The sequence below is a fragment of the Kogia breviceps genome, chromosome 12, assembly GCF_026419965.1.
Source record: "Kogia breviceps isolate mKogBre1 chromosome 12, mKogBre1 haplotype 1, whole genome shotgun sequence".
Taxonomy (NCBI): Eukaryota; Metazoa; Chordata; class Mammalia; order Artiodactyla; family Physeteridae; genus Kogia; species Kogia breviceps.
Window position 1 is genome coordinate 52,288,209 of NC_081321.1, and position 25,457 is coordinate 52,313,665.

Below are 25,457 nucleotides of genomic sequence, written 5' to 3' on the forward strand. Positions count from 1 at the left end.
TTTTCTACATGGTGCTCATTCAGGGATACTGGGCAGCAGGGACCACACATATACACAAACGAGATTTCCAGGTAGGGACTAAGGTACCCAATGTGAAACAGCCCATCTCCAGTACTAGGTGAGTGATTAAAACATTAAACAGTATACAGCAAAGAACATTTTGTCAAAATTACTACTTGTGGACTAAAACAAAGGACACATTCCCACTAGAACAGAAATAAATTTTAATTCATTGAAAAGTGCAGCAGTGAACAGGGTCCTTCAAAGGGCACTTCCTTAGTCAAATGACTGAGATGACACAGAGCCAGGGCAGAATAACTTCTAAGAACAGATGATGCAAACACAGGAATTCACAAGTTCAGTTGGACCTAAGTGGTGGTGAAACAGAAGACCCAAATATTCCCACCTCGTTCCACTGGTGTATCAGTTTAAATACCCTTTGCTTTTTCTTAATAAGGATCCTGGGACAATTTATCTTCTTTCATTAAAACACTAGTCCTTAGACACAAAAATATAACCTTCCATGGCTATCATTACTATTTTGTACAAAAACCCTACTGTTGTCAATTAAAATGTATTTTGCAACAGCACCATTGGTCAAATTCAAAGATACTCAAAAGGCATTCCCTACTTTTTAGTTGTAGGGAATGTTATTTTACTTGAGGGAGAGCTTTGTAATAGGAAATCTTATAAGGCAAAAATCTCTATTCTTCCCAAGACCTCTGTTCATTCCTAATGGTTACAGTTTTCTATTACCAATACATACGGACCTGGTCTTCTTAAAAGGGAAAATAATCAAAATTCAAATCAGTACAATTAAGAGAGAAACAAGGCAAGCCTCTTGCAGTGGGGCCCTTGTACACATCATTCTGAAAAATTCCAGTGCATTTTGTGGTCTGCTAGTCTAGAAACTGAGGTCTCTTTATGAAAGATGATTTTAGTGTAGATCCAGAATGCAACCTGTCCAAGAGAAAAAGTCAAATTGGAGGCCATTCAAAAATTAGGGGTATGAAAAAAGGGCTTCACTGCATTCCTTGCCCTGCCAACCCTGCAAACAAAAGTCTGATGAGTGGGACAGGAATACTATCAGCAGCTGATTTGTGTCACTCTTACGACGTCATCTGCTTTCAGGAACCAGCATCATAAAACTGAATAATATGACATCACAGTACAAGACCTGGTAAGAGTTGGTTTCTCTTTATTCAGGAATAACCGTGGTCAACTTCCATTAATGTGGAATCTGACTGATTAATGTTAAGACTCAAAAGTGTAGAATAAAGCCAATACCCATTCTCAACATTGTAGTTTGCTTTTAGTTACAAAATTGTTAGAACTTCTTTTCCTAAAATGGTCACAGCAGAGGTATTCAGTTCACTTGCCCATTTCACCTCCACATACCACCACAGTTACTGGGATTGTATGAGGTAAAGGAATAAACCCAATGGCTATTAACCCAACATGGCTATCTGGAATTGTGATAGAAAAGTTACTTATGGCCATGTCTTACAAAGTGCTTAAAGCTCAAGCTAGGACCTTACATAAAGCTAAAATCACTACTGCCTGAGTTGAACAGATTATAAACCACAGTTCCTCCTCCTCCCGTGCTGCCACATCACTAATTAACCTTCTTGTGAAGAAAACACAAGAAATGGGATTGGTCTTTGAGCCAAGAGACAGAAATGCAGGTGTTCTAAACAGTGAGGAAATCTCAAGAAGATTGGGTTTCGACAGAGGAATAGTGAATTAGGCCCAAATTACACGAGACTCCAAAAACTCAAGAAGTTTTCTGAAAGGGAAGAAGGTAAGTAGTTGGTACTCTGCATCAACTCTAAGAAATTCTTACATCTTATAACAAATGAACAGAATGTCAGCAATATGCAGAGGGAGTCTCACAACTTCACACATGGGACTAGAACCCAGGCGCCCTGCCAGACAGGCACTTACTACATACACCCTGATTTATAGCCCTTCAACCTGTCAACCAGGGAACCCTACCTACAGAAGGCCCTCAGAAAACACAACCTTCACCAACCCTTGGAAGTTCTTCTCTGCTGCAATACTTAACCCACTTTATATGTCAGATCTGAGAAAGGAAAGTATCAAGAGAAGAGACATTCCCCAGGTACCCCTGGTGTTCACTGGCACTCCATGTGGTTAGCAGCCACTGGAAAGTAGATGTGCATCACCTGTAGTAACTACCTGGAATTGGCCTTTACCAAAAGCTTGCTACTGTTCTATTTCAAGGTAGGACCAGCCCAGAATTTCCAAAAAATGAACAGTTTCATTGATGCGTTTTGAATTTGTGATCCATTGTGATGGATATTATAAACAGTGTATTTCTACTGATCTAAAAACAATGGTATTTGTTCTTAATCAGATGGTTCAGCTCTGATGGTTATTCTTCAAGCCTTGTGATATTAGTATTTTTGATAGTGAAGTGGTCAATCTCGAATGCTATGCAGGTCCTCTGATTTTAGGTCAAGCTGTATACCAAAAACCTTGCCCCCCTAAAGCACTGCCATTTATCTGAATGGATTTACAAATCTAGACTTTGACCACATGGGAAATAATCAAGAACTGTGGCCCCAGGACAGAAAGGGTTTGGTGAGAACAAAGACCTCAGGAGTATCATCATCAGTTGAATAAAGGGACCAGGGACAGCCACTCCTGACACACAGGCAGAGTTCACAGTTTAACACATTGCACAAGGAAGTCAGCTGATTGGGTTGCTTTTTCAAACAGGACTTAAAGCCAGTCCAGAAACCCTTCCAGGCATGGTCTTGAAGACTAGCTACAGACACCTACTACAATCACTTCTTCAGAAAGAGGCGTGCAAGGGATCCAACCGCAGAGCTGCTACAGATGTTTTGAAAACCTTCGAGTCCTGACACTGCCATGATTGTTGAACATGAGACGAGGGTCAAACCTATATCTGGGCACAGAAAAAAAAAACCAATGTCACATTAGCTACAATTAGCCATTGAGTACTTCATTCAGAATATTAACTGGAAAGAATGGCAGGAAGGGATACAAAAGGAACAATTAAGTCACCAGAAGGGGATCTTGTGGGAAAGGCTCTAGTACAAAGCAAGAGTACTTAGTAATTAGGAGCATTTCCATCATAAGTCAGCAGGCACAAAATAATATAGTGGAATAGGAGATGAGAGGAGAAACACAGGTAAGGCTAATCCTGAAAGGGGTTAGGAGGAAAGGTTTGAGCTTACTGTTTTTTTAGGGGGGGCAATCCCTCAACTATAAAGCAGCCTGGGGAAGAGTCTAGTCCTTGCTGAAAGCCCTTCCAACATTTTCAAAGCCCTGTCTTCTTTTTCAGTTTAGACACACAGACTGTGGTGGGTAAGAATGCAGGTCTGCACCTGACAGGAGCTTGAATCTGGCTCATTATGAACTTAGGTAAGTCATTGACCCCTCTGACCACCAACAAAACAGGAAGGCAACTCATGTAAAATATGTGGCACATAAAATCACTTATTTACTACCCATGGGGAAGTAAGAACGAATGCCAATGGTAACCTGAGTTGAGACCTGGCAGACATGAAGAACACAGACTGGGGATTTCTCTGGTGGTCCAGTGCTTAAGACTCTGAGCTTCCACTGCAGGGGACACGGGTTCCATCCCTGGTTGAGGAACAAAGATCCCTCATGCCTCAGGGCGTGGCCAGAAAAAAAAACACCCCACAGGCTGGCTGGACTTTGTGTGATCTGGTGGAAATAACATTGTATTTTACTTTTATCTGCTACCTTATGGTAACAGACACTAACTCTTAGTATTATTTTACAGCAGGGGTTGGCCAAATTTTTCTGTAAAGGGCCAGATAGTAAATATCTTAGGGGGCTTCCCTGGTGGCGCAGTGGTTGAGAATCCGCCTGCCGATGCAGGGGACACAGGTTTGTGCCCCGGTCTGGGAAGATCCCACATGCCGCGGAGCGGCTGAGCCCGTGAGCCATGGCCGCTGAGCCTGCGCGTCCAGAGCCTGTGCTCCGCAACGGGAGAGGCCACAACAGTGAGAGGCCCGCATACCACAAATAAATAAATAAATAAATAAATAAATAAAATATTTTAGGGTTTGTGGGCCACACAGTCTCTGTCCCAACTACTCAACTTTGTTGCTGAAGTGCAAAAGCAGCCCCAGGCAATACATAAATATCTGTGTGCACTGTATTCCAACTGGTCTGGAGTGGGCCTGTGATATCTAGTCTGCTGGCACCCACTCTAGAAGATTCTATCGGCCTGTTTGGTAGGTAAGAGTAAGCTATGGCTAAGGAATTTAAAAGAAAACCAGGTGGAGTTTAAACAGCTCAGGCTAACATCAGCAAGGCCAACATCTACAATCTTAGTTTTACACCTCTAGAATGTGTGCAAGACAGTTGGTTAAAAAAACAAAGCAATTTCATGGAAGAAGTCTTGAGAGAGTAAGGTGTTGTTGAGACCATCTGGACTGTGTATGTGTGACTTAGGCCCATTAAAGCCTCTATATAAACCTCAAGATTCTGCCAGGTAGGTGCAGAGATCTACTCATCTTGCAGCTGCCCAAGACAAGCCTCTCATACAAGGAAACTCAGGCTTGTTCAATTAAGATAATGCACCAGCTGGTTTGAGGATGGAGAGAAGATGGCGGAGAAGAGGGATGTGAGCTCACCTCTTCTCATGAAAACACCAAATTCACAACTAACTGCTGAACAACCATCGACAGAAAAACACTGGAACTTACCAAAACGATATCCTACATCCAAAAACAAAGAAGAAGCCACAAGGAGACAACAGGAGGGGTGCAATCCTGAGAAAATCAAATCCCCTACCTGCTGCGTGGGTGACCTACAAACTGGAAAATAATTATATCTCAAAGGTTCTCCCACAGGACTGAAAGTTATGAGCCTTGCATCAGGCTCCCCAGCCTGGGGATATGGCATCAGGAGGAGGAGCCCTCAGGGCATTTGGCTTTGAAGGCCAGCGGGTTAGTTAGACTGGGGCAAAGAGAAACTCCACTCTTGGAGGGTGCACACAAGGTCTCGTACATACCAGGACCCAGGGGAAAAAGCAGTGACCTCACAGGAGTCTGGGCTTAACCCACCTGCTGGTATTGGAGGGTTTCCTCTGGAGGTGGATTGGGTGGGTGGGGGGCGGCTGTGGCTCACTACAGGGACAAAGACACTGGTGGCGGTAGTTCTGGGGAGTACTCATTGGTGTGAGCCCTTCAGGAGGCTGCCATTTTCTCACCAAGACCTGGCCTCACCCAACAGCCTATAGGCTCTGGTGCTGGGATGCCTCAGGTCAAACAACCAACTGGCTGGGAATACAACCCCTCCCTATCAGCAGACAGGCTGCCTAAAGTCTTCCTGAGCCCAAAGCTGCTGGCTAAACACACCCCTTGACATGGCCCTGCCCACCAGAGGGATAAGACCCAGCTCCACCCACTGGCCAGGCACCAGTCCCCACCCTGCACCTCCCAAGCAGGAAGCCTGCACAAGCCTCTTAGACTGGCCTCATCCACCAGGGGGCAGCAGCAGAAGCAAGACAAACTACAACCCTGCAGCCTACAGAATGGAAACCACTACCACAAAAAGACAAAATGAGACAGCAGAGGAATATGTCCTATACGAGGGAACAAGATAAGACCCCAGAAGAACTAAGTGAAATGGAGATAGGTGATCTACCCCCAAAACAATTCAGAGCAATGATAGTAAAGATGACCCAAGATCTCGGAAAAAGAATGGAGGCACAGATGGAGAAGATAGAAGAAATGTTTAATAAAGAGCTAGAAGAGCTAAAGAACAAACAAACAGAGATGAACAATACAAAAACTGAAATGAATAATACACTAGAATCAGTAACAATAAATGAGGCAGAACAACAGATAAGTGAGCTGGAAGACAAAATGGTGTAAGTCACTGCCACAGAACAGAATAAAGAAAAAAGAATGGAAAGAAATGAGAACAGTCTAAGAGATCTCTGGGACATTAAATGCACCGCATTATAGGGGTCCCAGAAGAAGAAGAGGGAAAGGGCCTGAGAAAATATCTGAAGAGATACTAGCTGAAAACTTCCCTAAAATGGGAAAGGAAACAATCACCCAAGTCCAGGGAGTGCAGAGAGTCCCAGGCAGGATAAACCCAAGGAGGAACACACCAAGACACATATTAATCATACTGACAAAAATTAAAGACAATGAAAAAATATTAAAAGCAGCAAGAGAAAAGCAATACATAACATACAACAGAATCCCCATAAGGTTATCAGCTGATTTCTCAGCAGAAACTCTGCAGGCCAGAAGGGAGTGGCACAATATATTAAAGTGATGAAAGGGAAGAACCTACAACCAAGATTACTCTACCCAGCAAGGCTCTCATTCAGAGTTGACAGAGAAATCAAAAGCTTTACAGACAAGCAAAAGCTAAGAGAATTCAGCATCACCAGACCAGCTTTGCATCCAATGTTAAAGGAACTTCTCTAGGCAGGGGGAAAAAAAAAGGCCACAACTAGAAAATTAAGAATGAGAAAGCTCACTGGTAAAGGCAAACATACAGTAAAGGTAGGAAATCATCCACACACAAATATGATATCACAACCAGCAAGTGTGAGAACAGTACAAATCCAGGATATTGGAAATGCATTTGAAATTAAAAGACCAGCAAATTAAAATAATCTTGTATATATATACAGACTGCTATATCAAAACCTCATGGTAAATGCAAACTGAAAATCTACAGCAGATACACACACAAAAAAAAGAAAAAGGAATCCAAAAACAACAATAAAAAGTCGGGCATCAAATGAGGAGAGAACAAAAGAGGAAGGGGAGAAAAAAGACCTGCAAAAGCAAATCCAAAACAATTAACAAAATGGCAATAAGAACATACATATTGATAATTACCTGAAATGAAAATGAATTAAATGCTCCAACCAAAAGACACAGACTGGCTGAATGGCTATGAAAACAAGACCCATATATATGCTGTCTACAAAAGACCCACTTCAGATCTATGGACACATATAGACAAAGTGAGGGGATGGAAAAAGGTACTCCATACAAATGGGAATGAGAAGAAAGCTGGAGTGGCAATACTCATATCAGACAAAACAGACTTTAAAATAACACCCCACTTTCATCAATGGACAGATCATCCAGACAGAATATCAATAAGGGAACACAGGGCCTTACATGACACATTAGACCAGATGCACTTAACTGGTATTTATAGAGCATTCCATCCAAAAGCAGCATAATATACATTCTTTTCAAGTGCACACGGAACATTCTCCAGCACTTATTACATGCTGGGCCACAAAGAAAGCTTCAATAAATTTAAGAAAATTGAAATCATATCAAGCATCTTTTCCATCCACAATATTATGAGATTAGAAATCAACTACAAGAGAAAAACTGTAAAAAGCACAAACACGTGGAAGGTAAACAAACTAAACATCCAATGGACCAGTGAAGAAATCAAAGAGGAGATCAAAAAATACCTAGAGACAAATGAAAACGAAAGCACAGCGATCTAAAACCTGTGGCATGCAGCAAAAGCAGTTCTTTTTTTTTTTTTTTTTTTTTGTGGTACGTGGGTCTCTCACTGTTGTAGCCTCTCCCCTTGCAGAGCACAGGCTCCGGACGCACAGGCTCAGCGGCCATGGCTCCTGGGCTCAGCCGCTCTGCGGCATGTGGGATCTTCCTGGACCAGGGCACGAACCTGTGTCCCCTGCATCGGCAGGCGGATTCTCAACCACTGCGTCACCAGGGAAGCCCAGAAGCAGTTCTAAGCGGGAGTTCATAGCAATACAAGCTTACCTAAGGAAACAAGAAAAATCTCAAACATCCTAACCTTACACCTAAAGCAACTAGAGAAAGGAAAACAAAACCCAAAGTTAGTAGAAGGAAAGAAATCACAAAGATCAGAGCAGAAATAAATGAAATAGAGATGAAGAAAACAATAGAAAAGATCAATGAAACTAAAATCTGGTTCTTTGAAATGATAAACAAAACTGATAAACCTTTAGCCAGACTCATCAAGAAAAAAAGGGAGAGGGCTCAAATCAATAAAATTAGAAATGAAAAAGGAGAAGTTGCAACTAACACCACAGAAATACAAAGGATCATAAGAGACTACTACAAGCAACTATATGCCAATGAAATGAACAACCTACAAGAAATGGACAAATTCTTAGAAAGGTACAATCTCCCAAGACTGAACGAGGAAGAAACAGAAAATATGAACAGACCAATCACAAGTACTGAAATTGAAACTGTGATTAAAAAATTCCCAATGAACAAAAGTCCAGGACCAGATGACTTCACAGGCAAATTCTGTCAAATATTTAGAGAAGAGTTAAACAGCTATCCTTTTGAAACTATTCCATTGAAACTATTCACCAAAACCGCAGAGGAAGGAACACTCCCAAACTTACTCTATGAGGCCACCATTACCTTGATACCAAAATCAGACAAAGATACCACAAAAAATGAAAATTACAGGCCAATATCACTGATGAACGTAGATGCAAAATCCTCAACAAAATACTAGCAAACGGAATCCAAAAATACATTAAAAGGATCATACACCATGATCAAGTAGGATTTATCTCAGGGATGCGAGGATTTCTCAATATCTGCAAATCAATCAGTGTGATACACCACACGTTAACAAATTGAAGAATAAAAATCATATTTTCATCTCAATAGATACAGAAAAGCTTTTGACAAAATTCAATACCCATTTATGATAAAAACTCTCCAGAAAGTGGGCCTAGAGGGAACCTACCTCAACATAAAGGCCAATGCCTACAGTGTTAGGCCTACACCTAACATCATACTCAATGGTGAAAAGCTGAAAGCATTTCCACTAAGATCAGGAACAAGACAAGGATGTCCACTTTATCCATTTTTATTCAACATAGTTTTGGAAGTCCTAGCCACAGCCATCAGAGAAGAAAAAGAAACAAAAGGAATCCAAATGGGAAAAGAAGAAATAAAATTGTCACTGTTTGCAGATGACATGACACTATACATAGAAAATCCTAGAGATGCTACTAGTAAATGACTAGAGCTCATTAATGAATTGGTAAAGTTGCAAGATACAAAATTAATACGCAGAAATCTGTTGCATTTCTATATATTAACAATGAAAGATCAAAAAGAAAAATTAAAGAAACAATCCCATTTACCGTCACATCAAAAAGAATAAAATACCTAGGAATAAACCTACCTAAGGAGTCAAAAGACCTGTACTCTGAAAACTATAAGATGCTGATGAAAGAAATCAAAGATGAGATAAACAGATGGAAAGATATACCATGTTCTTGGATTGGAAGAGTCCATGCTGTCAAATGACTGTACTACCCAAAGCGATGTACAGATTCAATGCAATCCCTATCAAATTACCAATGGCATTTTTCACAGAACCAGAACAAAACAATTTTAAATTTGTATGGAGACACAAAAGAACCTGAATAGCCAAAACCATCCTGAGAAAGAAAAACAGAGCTGGAGGAATCAGGCTCCCTGACTTCAGACTATACTACAAAGCTGTCATCAAAACAGTATGGTACTGGCACAAAAACAGAAATATTGATCAATGGAACAGGATAGAAAGCCCAGAGATAAACCCACGCACATATGGTCGCCTTACCTTTGATAAAGGAGGCAAGAATATACAATGGAGAAAAGATAGTCTCTTCAATAAGTGGTGCTGGGAAAACTGGACAGCTACATGTAAAAGAATGAAATTAGAACACTCCCTGACACCATAAACAAAAATAAACTCAAAATGGTTAAAGACCTAAATGTAAGGCCAGACACTATCAAACTCTTAGAGGAAAACATAGGCAGAACACTCTTTGACATAAATCACAGCAACATCTTTTTTGACCCATGTCCTAGAGTCATGGAAGTAAAAACAAATGTGAACCAAGGAAACCATAAACAAAACGAAAAGATAACTCACAGAATGAGAGAAAATATTTGAAAACAATGTGACTGACAAGGGATTAATCTCCAAAATTTAGAAACAGCTCAAGCAGCTCAATATTAAAAAAACAACCCAATCCAAAAACGGGCAAATCTAAACAGACATTTCTCCAAAGAAGACATAAAGATGGCCAATAAGCACATAAAAACATGCTCAACATCACTAATTATTAGAGAAATGCAAATCAAAACTGCAATAAGGTATCACCTTACACCAGTCAGAATGGCCATTATCAAAAAGTCTACAAACAATAAATGCTCCTAAATTGTTGGTAAGAATGTAAATTGGTACAACCACTATGGAGAACAGTACGGAAGTTCCTTAAAAAACTAAAAATAGAGCTACCCTATGATCCTGCAATCCCACTTCTGGGTATATATCTGAGAAAACCATAATTTGAAAAGATACATGCACCCCAATGTTCACTGCAGCACTTTTTACAATAGCCAAAACATGGAAGCAACCTAAGTGCATCAACAGATGAATGGATAAAGAAGATGTGGTACATATATACAACGGAATATTACTCAGCCATGATAAAGAATGAAATAATACCATCTGTAGCAACATGGATGGATCTGGAGATTATCATACTAAGTGAAGTAAGTCAGACAGAGAAAGACAAATATCATATGATATCGCTTATATGTGGAATCTAAAAAAAAGATACAAATGAACTTATTTACAAAACAGAAATAGACTCACAGACTTAGAAAACAAACTTATGGTTATCAAAAGGGAAAGGTGGGGGGAGGGATAAATTGGGAGTTTGGGATTGACAGATACACACTACTATATTTAAAGTACATAACCAACAAGGACCTACTTACACAGGGAACTCTACTCAATATTCTGTAATAACCTAAATGGGAAAAGAATTCGAAGAAGACAGATACATGTATATATAGCTGAGTCACTTTGCTGTACACCTGAAACTAACAAAACACGGTAAATCAAATATACTCCAATATAAAATAAAAATTAAAAACAAAAAAGAAAAAAAACAAACCTTGCCTGGAAGTCAAGAGATCTTGCTAAATCAGTTCCAAAAGGTTGACCTTTGCGCAAATCACGACTCCAAGCACTATTTCCTCATGTGAAATTTACCTGTTTGGGCTCTAAGGGCTATAGGGGAATTCTATGGTTGAGTCCTTCTAACACTTAACGGGGCTGCTGCATCTGACCTTCTGTGGCCCAACGTTACAGTCCAAGATGTCCAAGTCTCATAACCCTCTATGCAAGATTTAGTTAGATGCTGGCTTTAAATTCCTAGAGTCAGTCAGCAACTGCTATAGACATCTAACTTTATTTAGTTTGGTAAAACATTCTGAGCAAAGTAGCTGTTAGAAACTGCAAAATCAGCATGTGTCAATTAGAAGTCTAGTGCTTCTATCTTAGAGAATGAACTTCCTATTTCAAGGAACTGCCACCAAATGAGGATCCATTTCACTAACTTGGAGGAAAGATTAAAGCTGGGTAGTCAGAATGCTTGATCAGTTACTAATTACACATTAACAAGATTATCCATATGAAAGTTAATTAGCTTAAATGATATAAAATGATAAATATTGTCTTTTTACATTGTTACCTTTAGTTTGCTGGCATCCATGTCTCTTTGGCTCTATATACACTATTTAAAAGCAAAAGTACTACATTTCTTTAATAAATAGTCTACAATCCCCTTTCTCTACTCATTCACATACATTCCTTACTGATTTGGACTGAAGATACCACTTTCACATGAAGGTAGCTAAATAATTTACTAGTTTCTATCAGCTTAGGACATCATTCTTCCTTCTCTCCTATGATCAGAGTATAAGAACTGAAATAATCCTTTCCCAATGAAAGTCTGATTTTGAATTTTATAATCTTCAAGCAAAAAATGACAGGCTTGGGCTTCCCTGGTGGCGCAGTGGTTGAGAATCCGCCTGCCGATGCAGGGGATGCGGGTTTGTGCCCCGGTCCGGGAAGATCGCACATGCCGCGGAGCGGCTGGGCCTGTGAGCCATGGCCGCTGAGCCTGTGCGTCCGGAGCCTGTGCTCCGCAACGGGAGAGGCCACAGCAGTGAGAGGCCTGCATACCACAAAAAAAATAAAATAAAATTTAAAAAAGACAGGCTTCTCACCACACACAGCTCAAATGCATGGTGTGCTGACAGCCATGTTACTGATGAAAAGTTACTGTTTAAGAGGAATGAGAGTAGGAGGAACAGAGCTGACTTAGGAGGTGAGTGTTAAATATCTTTCCAACCTTCATATATTACAGCGGGCTTATTTATTTTGACACTTGAGAGTTCATACTTTCTATTTCATTGTGTGTATTTAATATATTAAATTTACTGGCAAGTATTCAAGTTTCTGTAATTGGGGCTTCTGAGAAATGAAATGAAAGCATATGCTCTCAGAAGCACTAGGGAACAGGGTAGCCCTGGGTCAGCTTACACTAAAGCAACCCCAGATGTCACCAGTGCAATCAAGTGGTACCATGGCAAGAATCACAGGGAGGAAGAGCCCCGTGTGGTACGGGCAAGGGCTGCGCCTCCAGCTATAGCACCAACTGGCTGTGGAGAGCAGCTCATTTTCCCAGCACAACTGGCTGCTGCGCTGGGACACAGTATTCCCCTTGTACTGCAGAACAGAGAGAAACAGCTCAGCTCAGAGCAAGGAGGACCCATCAGGCTCCCTGCGCCTTCAAGAATGGCAGGACTGCTGGAGACCACTGAACAAAGTTTCTGAGGACGATGCAAACTTACCTGGGGTCAAAGACGCCCGGAGTGCGGCAGGTTGGTCCAGAACAGGACTGTAACATCATTAGCCGATAGTTCATCTTTCCTAAAAGCTCTGGGTCTATACTTTTAGCAATGTTATTGATTTGGTGTGGGTCTGCAGTCAGGTTATAGACTTCTACAAACACCTACAGGAAATGAAAAGATGCAGGCAAGAAAAAAGCAAGGGTTACATCTGAAGAAACACTCATGTGAGTTACTTCTAAATGGGAATGGAGGAGGCAGATTAAAGACCAAGGCCCAGGAAAATATCATCAGGTCTCAAGATTCTCAAAAAGCCCAAGGGTATAGAGGAGACAATGGAGCATCTGTTCTGGGGGTTGAATTGCTTTGGGTCTATGGCCCACATGCTGGAAAGGGGCCTCCAGGATCCCTGTGCCTTCAGGCAGCCAGGAGGGGAGAAAGGAAGAAGCTTATTACCTTCTGTACTTAAAGCAGAGAACCAAAGGCAGGACCCTCAAATGGCAAGGGCTCAGAAACTATACTTAATAATGAGGTTACTGAGTGAGAGCTGACATTTGAAGTTTATCTTTGCCTTACAATTGTGAAGATTCAAATGAGAACAGATACGAAAGTACTCTAACCTGTGTTATAAAATGTTAAGTTTTCCAATTTTAAAAAGCAGTTTTGGATAAATAACACCAATTGAGAAAAGATACAATATTATTTCTAAAATTAGACACGTCTGATATCACTATTTCCACCTAATCTGTACTTTGTTCTTCAAACTGGAGTTAGTGATAGGCTAAGAAGATGTATTGCAGATAAATTTTGCCTATAAAGGCTTCAAGTAGCTGCCCTCAGACTATCACTTTTAAAGCGGAAGGAACCGAGTTTGAGGGAAGCTCTCTTGCTTGTCTGAAGCGCTCAGAAGCTACAAATAAATATTGAGCAAGTCAATTTCTGAGAAACACGATGAGCACCGGCTCCATATGGCAAGATGTGGGCTGCCAGATGGGGTCGGTGCGAACTCGCTGATAACGCTGATAAACAGTAAGAAACCACACGGGACAGCAGTCAGTGTGATCCTTCAGATAATCCGCGCTGATCCGGGCTGGCTAAAAGCCACCTTCCTCCAAGGATGCTGCCTTTAACCTGCTAATCTATTTGATCAGCACTGTACTACACTGTGGTGGCGACAGAAGGGTCTGAACCAAGCTGGTTGCCAAGAAACTTTCTAAGAGAGGCCTCAACTCCTTTCATCTCCATAGAAGTTCAGGCATCTTACCTTCACCCCAAACTGTCAGGGAAGCAAACAGACCAGGCATGTAGCATCCTGAAAAAGGGAACTGCGTGCATTTAAAGTGTACGTGTGGGTGATGGTGGGAGTGGAGAAAACCCCACCCAGCAAGGTGAGTTAGAGAAGTCAAGTATGGCCTTGTGCAATCCTATTTCCTTAACTGATGGAAACGCCAGGGCAAGTACAGATAAGAAACCCATCCTCCCCAGGAAGCATCCTTGGAATTGTTCTTCTGCCACGAAGTTCAGCCAACAGAGCTCTGGCAGTAGACACAAGGGGTGGGGGAGGCAGCAGGCCCTCTTACCTCCTGGTCATCAAACTCGCAATACTGTAAATTCCACATTTCTGACATGGTCCTCACACAGGCATACGTGTTGTTATATGCATCTTCACACACACAGTCTGGGAAACATTGCTGTAGGGACATTTAAAAAGTTAACTGAAGAGCATTCTTCTATAGTAACGAATGCAACTTGCTTTACCACGGCGGCCAGGTTGGCTCAAGCCAGACATACAACTGGACAGAAGTGAGGAAACCTTTCACAGAGAAGTAAATCAAAAATAGATATGAGGCTTTGTTCCTTAGTGAGGGCTGACTGGATTAAGGAACATGGGGTGTGGCTGTTTTGTTTGTAGACTGTTGCCATCCCTGCCTGCTACTCTCCTAACAAGAATTAGCTGTAATGAACACCTGTAAAATGTATGGGATGGTAAGGAGAAGAAATCAATACACAGATGAGTCACTACGAAGGTATATTGGGATCTTTCATCCTAAAGGGTTGGAGAAAAAGGCTAAAATGAGCTTTGTGGAAAGATCTGTAAGTAAGTTGTTTATGAGTGCTCTTATCACCAAATAGGACTTAGTTCTTATTCCATCCTATCTTCCATACCATCTTTTGGTTGGTTCTTTACTATATTGTAACACTCTGGTGTTCGGCTTCCATTTGGAGTTGACTCTCCTATTTCCCATTCTCTAAAGAGGAGCTAATGTCACTGTTACCACCTGAACGACCAGCCTGGCTGCCACCAAATCAAGACACTCGCCATGGCATGGTTACAGGTGGAAACCCCATCTGTCTGTTGGATGCCACTGATAACATCCCTAATGAGAAATGGTACCGAGATTGGGAAGGGAGGAAAAAGAGGAGGGGGTACTGATAAGGTAAGAAGATAAGCAGATATGTGAACTTGTTCCGAAAACTGGAAAAATTCGAAGTGCACCTTCTGACAACAGGTGGGAAGCATCATTTTTCAGGATTATTTTTACCTCTATCTCCTGATCTCCCAGAGTCAAGTGACAAAGTGACAGGAGGAGGACCCAGATGAAGAGTTTCAGCACTTGGCACATCTAAACCAATGCCATACTGTGCTGTCAGTGAGAAAGCTACTAAGCCAACTCGGGCTACACTCACGGACACTCCAGGACTCAGGGAAGGACATGTTGGGTCAGTGACGTTTCGGCCTTCTCCTTGATATTCCACCAGGACATCCGATCGCCAAGTCAGATTACTGGCTCCTTTCTAGAAGGAAGAGCAAAAGTGGTTTCTGTGAGGCACATAGACTGTAATAAAGATGTCATTCATTAATAATGTTATTCATTCTACTGCACATAGACTGTGATAAAGATGTCATTCATTAATAATGTTATTCATTCTACTGCTGAAGGGGACTTGGGAGTCAAAACAGATTGGACTGTTTGTTCAGTAACTGAAGGGAATGACTAAAACAAAGACTTTTGAAGGCTACCGAGTATCATGTTTGGTATTTATAGAGTCCTCACAAGTGATGTGAATTGCTTTGAGCATTTAATAGTTATCTCCCAAGACTACTTCTTGTGAAGCAGGTCAGGAGCTAAGCAAGAATCAAAGTCATAGGGCAAGGTGCTGAAGGTTCCGATCAGAATAAACAATACTGTCTGCAAACCCTGTAAGAACTCTTCTAAGCTCATACTGAGAAATTCAACAGGGCTGGTGTGCTAAGGACTGTATTAAGGTTGAAGTACTTCTGGACGGTCAGAATGAAGATACCATACACATATAAACTCATTTACTTTTTGCTGCCCATCAGTGGAGCAGAAGGAAAAAAGCAGCAGCATTTGCAATCGGAAAGTTTAAGACAAACGGTGAAAGGAGGAAGGATCTAGGAGTAAGAGGGAGTTTGGGATCAAAAGAACCATGTGAGCACACAGGACGGAAGCAGAACACCTGGTGGTACGGGTTCCTGATATCCAGCTTTCAGACAAGGAAGCAGTGGCCAAGGTAGGTGGAGAGGCAGGCTGGTACCAAACAGAAAAAGGTCCTGATAGCAGGCCGCCCACTTGTTCTACAAAGAACAGCAGGTGATGCGAAGCTACGGGAAGGAGGGGTGGGGAAGGGGGTTTGAGCAGGGAAGTAACACAGTTAAGGTTGTGCTATAGAAAAGTCAGCCCAGCAGCCGCAGAATCTGGAGATGGAGTGAAGACAGATGGGGAGGCCAGGTTAGAAGGGGCTCTTAAAATGCTCTACAGCCTTAGTAGTCAAAGACTGGTTGTGGTCTATCAGCAACACCTGGGGGGGCTTGTTAGAAATGCACAATCTTAGGCCCTGCTTTAGCCTTAACAAGCCAGAGTCTGCATTTTAATAAAATCCTCTGGTGACTCATGCACTGAAATTGGAGAAGCACTGCTCCAAAACAATGGTGCTCAAAATGTGCCCCCAGCAGGATCAGTATCCGCTGGGAATGTGTTACAAACACAAATTCTTAATTGCCATGGGGGTGGGGAGTAATCTGCATTTGAACCAGCCCCACGGGCACTGCTGATGAATGCTAGTTTGAGAACCACTCCTCTAAGGACCCGAGTGGACCTATTTAGCCTGGTGTCCGCAGTGGGGAATGGGTGACGGCCCGCACAAGGCCGTGGAATGCCACAGCTGCCTGGAAAGGGAGAGTCAGAGAAGAACATATTTCCTAATCACTATTCTGTGATGAAACCCGAACAATCCTGTGCTGATGAAGGTCTCAGAAACTGTAAGTCACAGGAGACTTCAGAAGCTGCCACTCCCCTGTAAGAAACCATTCTGCCAACCCCGAGCCACAGAAGCTGGGGGTCAAGGGAAAAGCTTATCTGTCAGATTTGAGTGGACCTCAAAACCCCAAACTTAAATGTCAAAGTATGTAGGGGTAAAAAGTGTGCCTGGGAGGTCTAGAACAGAGGCCTCTAACTTGGCTACGAATTAAAACCACTGGGGGAGACTTGAAAATCCCAAGGGCCAGGTGTCACATCTTGGGCCCATTAATCAGGCCCGCTGGGGCTGGGACCCAGGTGTTAGTATTTGTCTCCCAGGTGATACTAATGTGCCACCAAGTGTAAGACTGATGGTCAGGAGGGGTCATGGTCTATGGCTTTATAGTCTCTGTTGCAACTATTCAATTCTGCTGCTGTAGCAGGAAAGTAGGCCAATCAATACATACATGGAGGAGCATGGCTGTGTTCTGATACACCTTCATTTACAAAAACTGGGGGTGGGCTTGACTTGGCCCACAGGGGTCTGCCAATCCCTGGTCTATAGCAGCCCTATCCAGAATTTCCTGACTAAAAAGTTCTATAACTGTTGCCCAATACAATGGCTTCTGAGCAACTGATACATGGCTAGTGCCACTGAGCAACTGAATTTTTCATTTTATTCTAGTAAATTTAAATAGTCTCACGTGGCTAGCAGCTGCCATATTAAGGGCAGAGCTAGAGGTATAACAGCCACAAACTGCTCTGCAGCCCTAATACATCAGAGGTTTCACTGGACCAACCTCCAAAACAAAACAACAAGGCAAAGAGCCATGTCCTAAGTGGCATTTCCAAAACTTTGCAGAGAAATTAACTATGAAATAACATAATGATTTTAGTCCTGTAGTGAAGGTTTTTATTCCTAATTAGAAATAAATAAGGTATACAGTATAAGATTCATATGGGAAGAGTTAAGAAATGTAAATTTCCCTCTATCTGATCTATAGATACATTGTAATTCCAGCCGAAGCCCAAAATGATTTTCTAGGCCACCTGAAAAGCTGTTTTTAAAGTTTATAGGGAAGAGAGGTAACCACCTCTTAGGATACTCCTAAGAACAATGAGAAAGTTGTGCCCACGCAAAGATTTAATTACACAGCTTTATAACAAGATAAAAAGATACTGGTTCAGGGAGAGACAGATCTGTGGAACAGAAAAGACAGCTGAGTATTTACAGAGGAAAAAAATGAAATTGGATCCCTGACTCCTACCACGCTAGAAAACCAATTCTAGATACATCAAGGACTTGAATGTAGAGGCAGAACTACAAATCTTTCAGAAGAAAATTTGGGAGCATTGTTTTCTGACCTCAAGGTTCAGAAGCATTTTTATAAATAAGACACAAAGAACACTAACCATAAACTGAGATGATTTACACATTCAACTCCTTAATGTGTTCTCATACCTTAATGTAGGGAAAAGACAACAAACAGCAAGAATATTAATGGGCAAAAAGAGGCATTTCACAAGGGAAGGAACACAACAGGCATAATGAAAGATGACTCACTGATCAAAAACCCAATTTTAAAAAATGGGTAAAGGATCTGAATAGACCTGTCTCCAAAGACGACATACAAATGTCCAATAAACATATGACAAGATATTCAACATGATTAGTCATTAGGGAAATGTAAATCAGAACCACAATGAGTACCACTCACACCCACTAAGACATATAGAAAGACTGGTAACAGCAAGTGCTGGCAAGGACGTGGAGAAACTGGAACCCTTTTACACTGCTGGTGGGAATATTATAAAACGGTGCAATCACTTTAGAAACAAGCCTGGCAGTTCCTCAAAAGGTTAAACATAAAATCACCACATGACCTAGCAATCCTACTCTTAGGGATACACTCAGGAGAATGGAAAACATTAGTTTGCCCCCAAATTTATACACAAATGTTAACAGCAGTATTATTCATAATAGTCAAAACTGGGAAACCACCCAAATGTCTGTCAACTGATGGGTGGATAAATAAATGTGACACATCCACATAATGGAATATTATTCAGTAATAAAAAGAAAAGTACTGATACATGTTACAATGAGGATGACTCTTTTCAGCCAATCATAAGAGACCACATACTGTATGATTCTATTTCTAGAAAATGTCCACAGTAGACAAATCTATATAGAGAGAAAGTAGATGAGTGCCTGCCTGGTGCTGGGAGAGGGAGCATTGGGGGAGTGACTGCTAATGTATTTGGGGATTCCTTTTTGGGGTGATGTTGTTCTAACATCATTTTCCAGTTTTTGTAAAATGTTCTAAAATTAAGATTATGGTGTGGCTGTACAACTCTGAATAACTGTAAACTTTAAACTTGTGAATTGTACAGTAAGTGAATTAAGCTGTTAAAAAAATGATTCATCTCATTAATAAAGAAATGCACAGTAGGACCAAATACAATTTTGATCTGTTTCACCCCCTAGATTGGCAAAAATTAAGTAGTCAGACAGTTTCATATAGAGCAAAGGGAATTCTCATAAGTTACTGGTGGGAATGTAAACTGATGACGATTTTGTACAATAACTTGGTAATATTTCCAGAAGTGAACATGTGAGGTTCCTGTAACCTTGGTGCATATACACATGCTCACTGGGAAACATGTATGAGAATGCTATAGAAGCAATGTTCCTAGAACAAAACTGGGAACACCACAAATGTACATTGACAAGAAAACATGATTAAGTAGTGATGCATTCCTTCTTACAATGGAATATTAGGCATCTGTGAACAATATGGATCAATTTGCAAACAATGATGAATTGAAAAAAGTCCTGATTACAACTGGTAGAATATCACTTTTACAGTGTAAAACAAGACAGGTATTTTTTCCCCCAAGATAGGTATGTTGTTTAGGGACACATTCATGATAATTACTAAAAAATAAAAGCCAGAGATTAACAACCATAAAATTCAGAAAAGCACTCATTGTATGGGCAGGTAAGGGGTGGGATGGGGAGGAGCCCATAGGATGATGCATCAGTATGGGGAATATTTCAGTTCTTAAATGGGGTGATGGGTTCATAGGTTATTTATTGTGTTTCATAACTTATGTGAGTTACGGGTATTCTCTTATATGAATCATGTATTACCTAATAATAAATTGTGATAGACTCAGACAAATCAATGAGGAAGAGTCATCTATAATGAGTATTGATCCTTCAAACTTCTCTGTGCTTAAACATATTTACATACATATTTAATGAGAAAGATGCTGTTTTGAAACTTTTTCTCCGTATAGTATGTGGTTGGCATCTTTCCAAGTCAATGTATACATACCTACATCATTTAGTGTTGGTTTAATAGTCTATTGTTTAATTGTGCCACAATTTGACCAATTCCCTACTGTATATTTAGGTTTTCAATTTTCTTTTATTAATACATGTAGTTTTTATACTTAGCTCTGGGCAATGCTAGGCACTAGGTACTCAAATATTTCCTTTTTAAAATTTTCTATTTATTTATTTATTTTTGGCTGCCTTGGGTCTTCATTGCTGCACATGGGCTTTCTCTAGTTGCAGCAAGCAGGGGCTACGCTTCGTTGTGGTGCATGGGTTTCTCATTGCATTGGCTTCTCTTACTGCAGAGCATGGGCTCTAGGCACGTGGGCTCAGTAGTTGTGGCTCACGGGCACTAGAGTGCAGGCTCAGTAGCTGTGGCGCATGGGCTTAGTTGCTCCGCAGCATGTGGGATCTTCCTGGACCAAGGCTCGAACCCGTGTCCCCTGCACTGGCAGGCGGATTCTTAACCATTGCACCACCAGGGAAGCCGCCTCAAATATTTCTTGAATGAATTTTGTTTTCTTAAAATAAATTCTCAGATGGGACTGCTTGACGTGTATTTTGCAGTGATGGGTCTTGTTTAATTAGCCTACTGATAGCTTATACTGATTATACTTCAATGAACAGAGTCTCAGTAGCTTTCATTTTCTCAAACTTCTGTAAATACAGGGTATTAATCTTTTTAATCTTTGCCAGTTCTACAGGCAATAGAGGCCTCCTTTAGTTAAGCATTTCTTTGATCAGCATTGAAGCAATTTTTTTGCACTGACTTTGGCCATTTTTAATTCCTCTGGAAGTTGACTATTCACTTCTTTTGCCCATTTTTATACTGGGATATTAATCTTTGCTTTTAAGAACTCATCTATTAAAACTAATTACGCTTTTTCACGTATGTTGCAAATATTTTCCGAATTTGTCACCTGTTTTAATTTTATGAGGGGGCTTTTGGGGGAGAAGGGAAAAAGGGAGGATAAAGAACTCTGTTCATGTGTGTCCTGTCTTTTTTTAAGAAAACTCCTTCCCACTACAGATAAGAGAAAAATTCTATCCTCTGCTCCCCTAATTTAACAGCTTTAAGATTTAAATTTTGAGTCTACTTATATAACCTGGAATTTATTTCAGAATCTTGGCTCAGGCCTGATTTAGGGCTTTATACTCACCAAAATGGGCAAGAAAGACATCCCATCCATCTGTGTCTTATTCAGATTGTAGCCAGCGATGTCCAAAATAGTAGGACCCAAGTCAATGTTGGCAACGAGCATCTATGAGAAAGAGGAAGAAACAGTCAATTGATCTAGAACACAGTTTGTCCCATTTTCCTTTTCTATCTAGAGATCTCTTCCCTGCAACCCACCTGTGAGACGAACAGCACTTACTATTATCTTTTGTACAACCCATACTTCCTATTGCATATATTCAAATATAACTATAAGAATTTAAAATACAAAACATAAAGCCTTATAAAGTTAAACATGCTCCTGGGAAGTTAATGTTTATTCTACCCATACTGTTACCGTTGATAAAAACATTTTTCAAGATTCCCTTAGGATTGCCTTGAGTCTGTTATGAACAATGAGAAAAATATTGGGCTATTTTATACAAAGTGTTTTCCAATTGATTATTCTTATTAGTTCACTAAACTTGACTTCAAATTGACTCCTGACTTTTTTTTTTGTGTGTGTGGTACACAGGCCTCTCACCGCTGTGGCCTCTCCTGTTGTGGAGCACAGGCTCCGGACGCGCAGGCTCAGTGGCCATGGCTCACGGGCCTAGCCACTCCCCAGCACGTGGGATTTTCCTGGACCGGGGCATGAACCCGTATCCCCTGCATCAGCAGGCGGACTCTCAACCACTGCGCCACCAGGAAAGCCCACTCCTGACATTTTTTAAAGGCTCAAAGGTTGAATGCTTGTCACCAATGAGGATGTTAGACTTTTTAATAGTTTTTTGAAGTGACAACACTGGTAAGAAATGTTTGCAGTGGTTTTTGAAGACTGCAGAACACTCATCCCAACAACACATCAATAAGTTTCCTTAAAGAGCACAAAACTTGGATGTTTTTATTTTTAAAATTTATTTTCCTTTTTAAAAAATAAATTTAATTAATTTATTTTTGGCTGTGTTGGATCTTCGTTGCTACACATGGGCTCTTCTCTAGTTGAGGAGAGACAGGGCTACTCTTTGTTGCAATGCGCAGGCTTCTCATTGTGGTGGCTTCCCTTGTTGCGGAGCATGAGCTCTAGGCACACGGTCTCCAGTAGTTGTGGCTCATGGGCTCTAGAACGCGGGCTCAGTAGTTGTTGCGCATGGGCTTAGTTGCTCCGCGGCATGTGGGATCTTCCTGGACCAGGGCTTGAACCTGTGTCCCCTGCTTTGGCAGGCAGATTCTTAACCACTGCACCACCAGGGAAGTCCCAAAACTTGGATGTTTTTAAACAAAGATTCTAGAAATTAAAGACATTGTCCAGTATTTATACCTTGCCTATCTCCTTGATTTACTGGACTATTTTTCTTCTGTATACAATACCACTTCCAGGCCTAAACCAGCATAGTCCAAAGTTCAATAGGGATAGAAAAGGAGTCATACATGTAATTTAAAATTGTCTAGTGACCACATTAAAGTTAAAAAAAAAAAGAGGTGAAATTCATTGTAAATATTTCAATATTACTATTTCAACATGTAAGCAATACAAAAAAGTGATGAGATTTTACTTTAAAAAAATTTTTGAACCAAGTGTTTGAAATCTGGTATTTTACAATTATAACATCTCAATCTGGACTATCCCATATATGTTCTGGCTCAAGAACCATATGCACTTTAGTAGCAGAGAGTCTAGAAGTCATGTGGTCACACAGGCTAGAAAAAAGCCTTGGAGTGATGGAGACAATCCACCAGGGAAACGAAGGGAACTAGTGTTCATTGAGCACCTATTCTGGGCCAGTGCTTAATACTTATCCTCATTTAATCCTCCCCACAGTCCCAGAAAGCAGTATTTTCCCCGTTTTACAGATGAGGAAATCAAAGAGAAGTAACTGACACAAAGTCAGCAGCCTGTAACTGGAAAAGCTGTCGTTTACTGGAAATAAATAACAGTCTTTAAAACTGTTGAGAGAGACTTCCCTGGTGGTGCAGCGGTTAAGAATCCACCTGCCAGGGCTTCCCTGGTGGCGCAGTGGTTGAGAGTCCGCCTGCCGATGCAGGGGACACGGGTTCATGCCCCTGTCTGGGAAGATCCCGTGTGTTGTGGAGCAGCTGGGCCCGTGAGCCATGGCCACTGAGCCTGTGCATCCGGAGCCTGTGTTCTGCAACAGGAGAGGCCACAACAGTGAGAGGCCCGTGTACCACAAAAAAAAAAAAAAAAAAAAAAAGAATCCACCTGCCAATGCAGAGGACATGGGTTCAAGCCCCAGTCCGGGAAGATCCCACATGCGACGCAGCAACTAAGCCCGTGGGCCACAACTACTGAAGCCTGCTTGCCTAGAACCTGTGCTCCGCAACAAAGAGAAGCCACCACAATGAGAAGCATGTGCACCACAACGAAGACCCAATGCTGCCAAAAAAAAAGAAAAAAAGAAAAAAGAGAACTGTTGAGAAAACTCAGATCATCTCAGGAGAAGCCAAATGGGGATTAAAAAAAAAATCTAATCCTATTACTTTTAATTAAAAAAAACCAAAGTACAGACATGAAAGGCAAAAAGCACTGTTCAGAGCGCTGTTCAGTAGCAGCAGGTTTCCTGGATGGCTCCTGGAGGGCAGAGTGATACACATATCCTGGCTCTGAACCAATCAGTGTAACTCTGCAGCTGTTGGAAATTACCCTTCAGTGGCAGGCAACTTACGGGAAAAGCAATCCATATGTTACTGAGGATAAAAAACACAAAAACTATGTCTCTAGGGATTAACAAGACCCGGTGTTAGAGATATCTTTCCTGGTTCCTAGTACCCCAGGCAGACTGAGCGGCTTAGAATACAGCGAACAAGAGTGAGTATGAATACGGAAGAGACCATAGCAGGAAAGGAGAGACAAGCAGAGACACCACCTCCAGAATCAGATAAAGGCAACAAGACTCCAAAATGTGACTGACAGATCTCCAGTGACGTCCAGAACATGAATGAAGTCCAGTCAATCCCACAGGTATTATTAACATGTCCAAGGCACCAAAATAATAAAACCCAGAGATAAAACAGTGACTGCCAGTCTCAGCAGGAATTGCCTCGAGCCATCAGCAATGGGTGGGAGCGCCCTCTAGTGGCAGTTTGCTCTATGGGGGGAGGGGAGGAGAAAGGTCTGCAAGATCCAGGACAAGTCAAGTCGCTAATTTGGCACAAGTACCATAAACGCCACCACTGGGACTCTTTCTTCCCAGGTATCTACAATGATCACATCCTCCCTAAAAATGATGGACAAATTCTCTTCCTACTGGGTTTTGTTTGACTAAGACGTAGAGTCTCAAAATTAGCATACAATGTCAGGAGATGAGAGACTTCTAGTTGATACCAAGTATGAGTGAAGAATTCAAGAGAGAATTATACCTCTCTCTGGTTTTTATACAGCCAAGGATTAGAATGGATACTATGAGCCCATCACCCTACTGACATCTAGAAACATTAGCATTTCCAGTTCCTAAAATGGTATTATTGCTTTTATCACTGAGTATAAAGATCCATTTAAGGACTGAAACAGAAAACACTCTGACAAGACCAAGTAAATTATTTCATGAATCACAGCCTCACAGTTTGTTTGGGAATGTTCTTAGGATTAAAGTATATATACATTTTGATCAAATATAAGGCCCTAAAAAACTCTGGGGGGCATGAGATCGAGGGACATCATGCCTTGAACCTGCTTATTTTTTAGCTCTGGAAGAAGGACAGTGCTGCAGAATTACCCAAAAGAATAAGGGCTCCCAGGAGGGTACATCAGGTTTTCAAACAGACTTTTAAGCCCTGATGTTAAAGAGTTCACGTAAGGCTTTCAAAAAAAAGACTCAAAGCACACCAGAGAGCACCCCAAATACATCTATTGAAAAGCACTAGGGAAGAGATATGGAGATATATGTATATTTATAACTGATTCACTTTGTTATAAAGCAGAAACTAACATACCATTGTAAAGTAATTAT

General features: G+C 41.2%; 1 protein-coding gene across 1 annotated transcript in view; it reads right to left on the bottom strand.

Annotated features, from left to right (window-relative positions):
* Window positions 1-207: 207 nt before the first annotated feature.
* GNS (glucosamine (N-acetyl)-6-sulfatase) overlaps window positions 208-25,457 on the bottom strand; it is a 59,262-nt gene continuing 34,012 nt past the window's right edge. The window contains exons 10-14 of the mRNA XM_059080347.2: window positions 21,494-21,595; window positions 15,420-15,527; window positions 14,312-14,422; window positions 12,735-12,895; window positions 208-2,932 (exon numbers count right to left, since the gene is read on the bottom strand). Coding sequence (XP_058936330.1) covers window positions 2,857-2,932; window positions 12,735-12,895; window positions 14,312-14,422; window positions 15,420-15,527; window positions 21,494-21,595 — 558 coding nt within the window. The 3' untranslated portion in view covers window positions 208-2,856. The remainder of the gene's footprint in view (window positions 2,933-12,734; window positions 12,896-14,311; window positions 14,423-15,419; window positions 15,528-21,493; window positions 21,596-25,457) is intronic.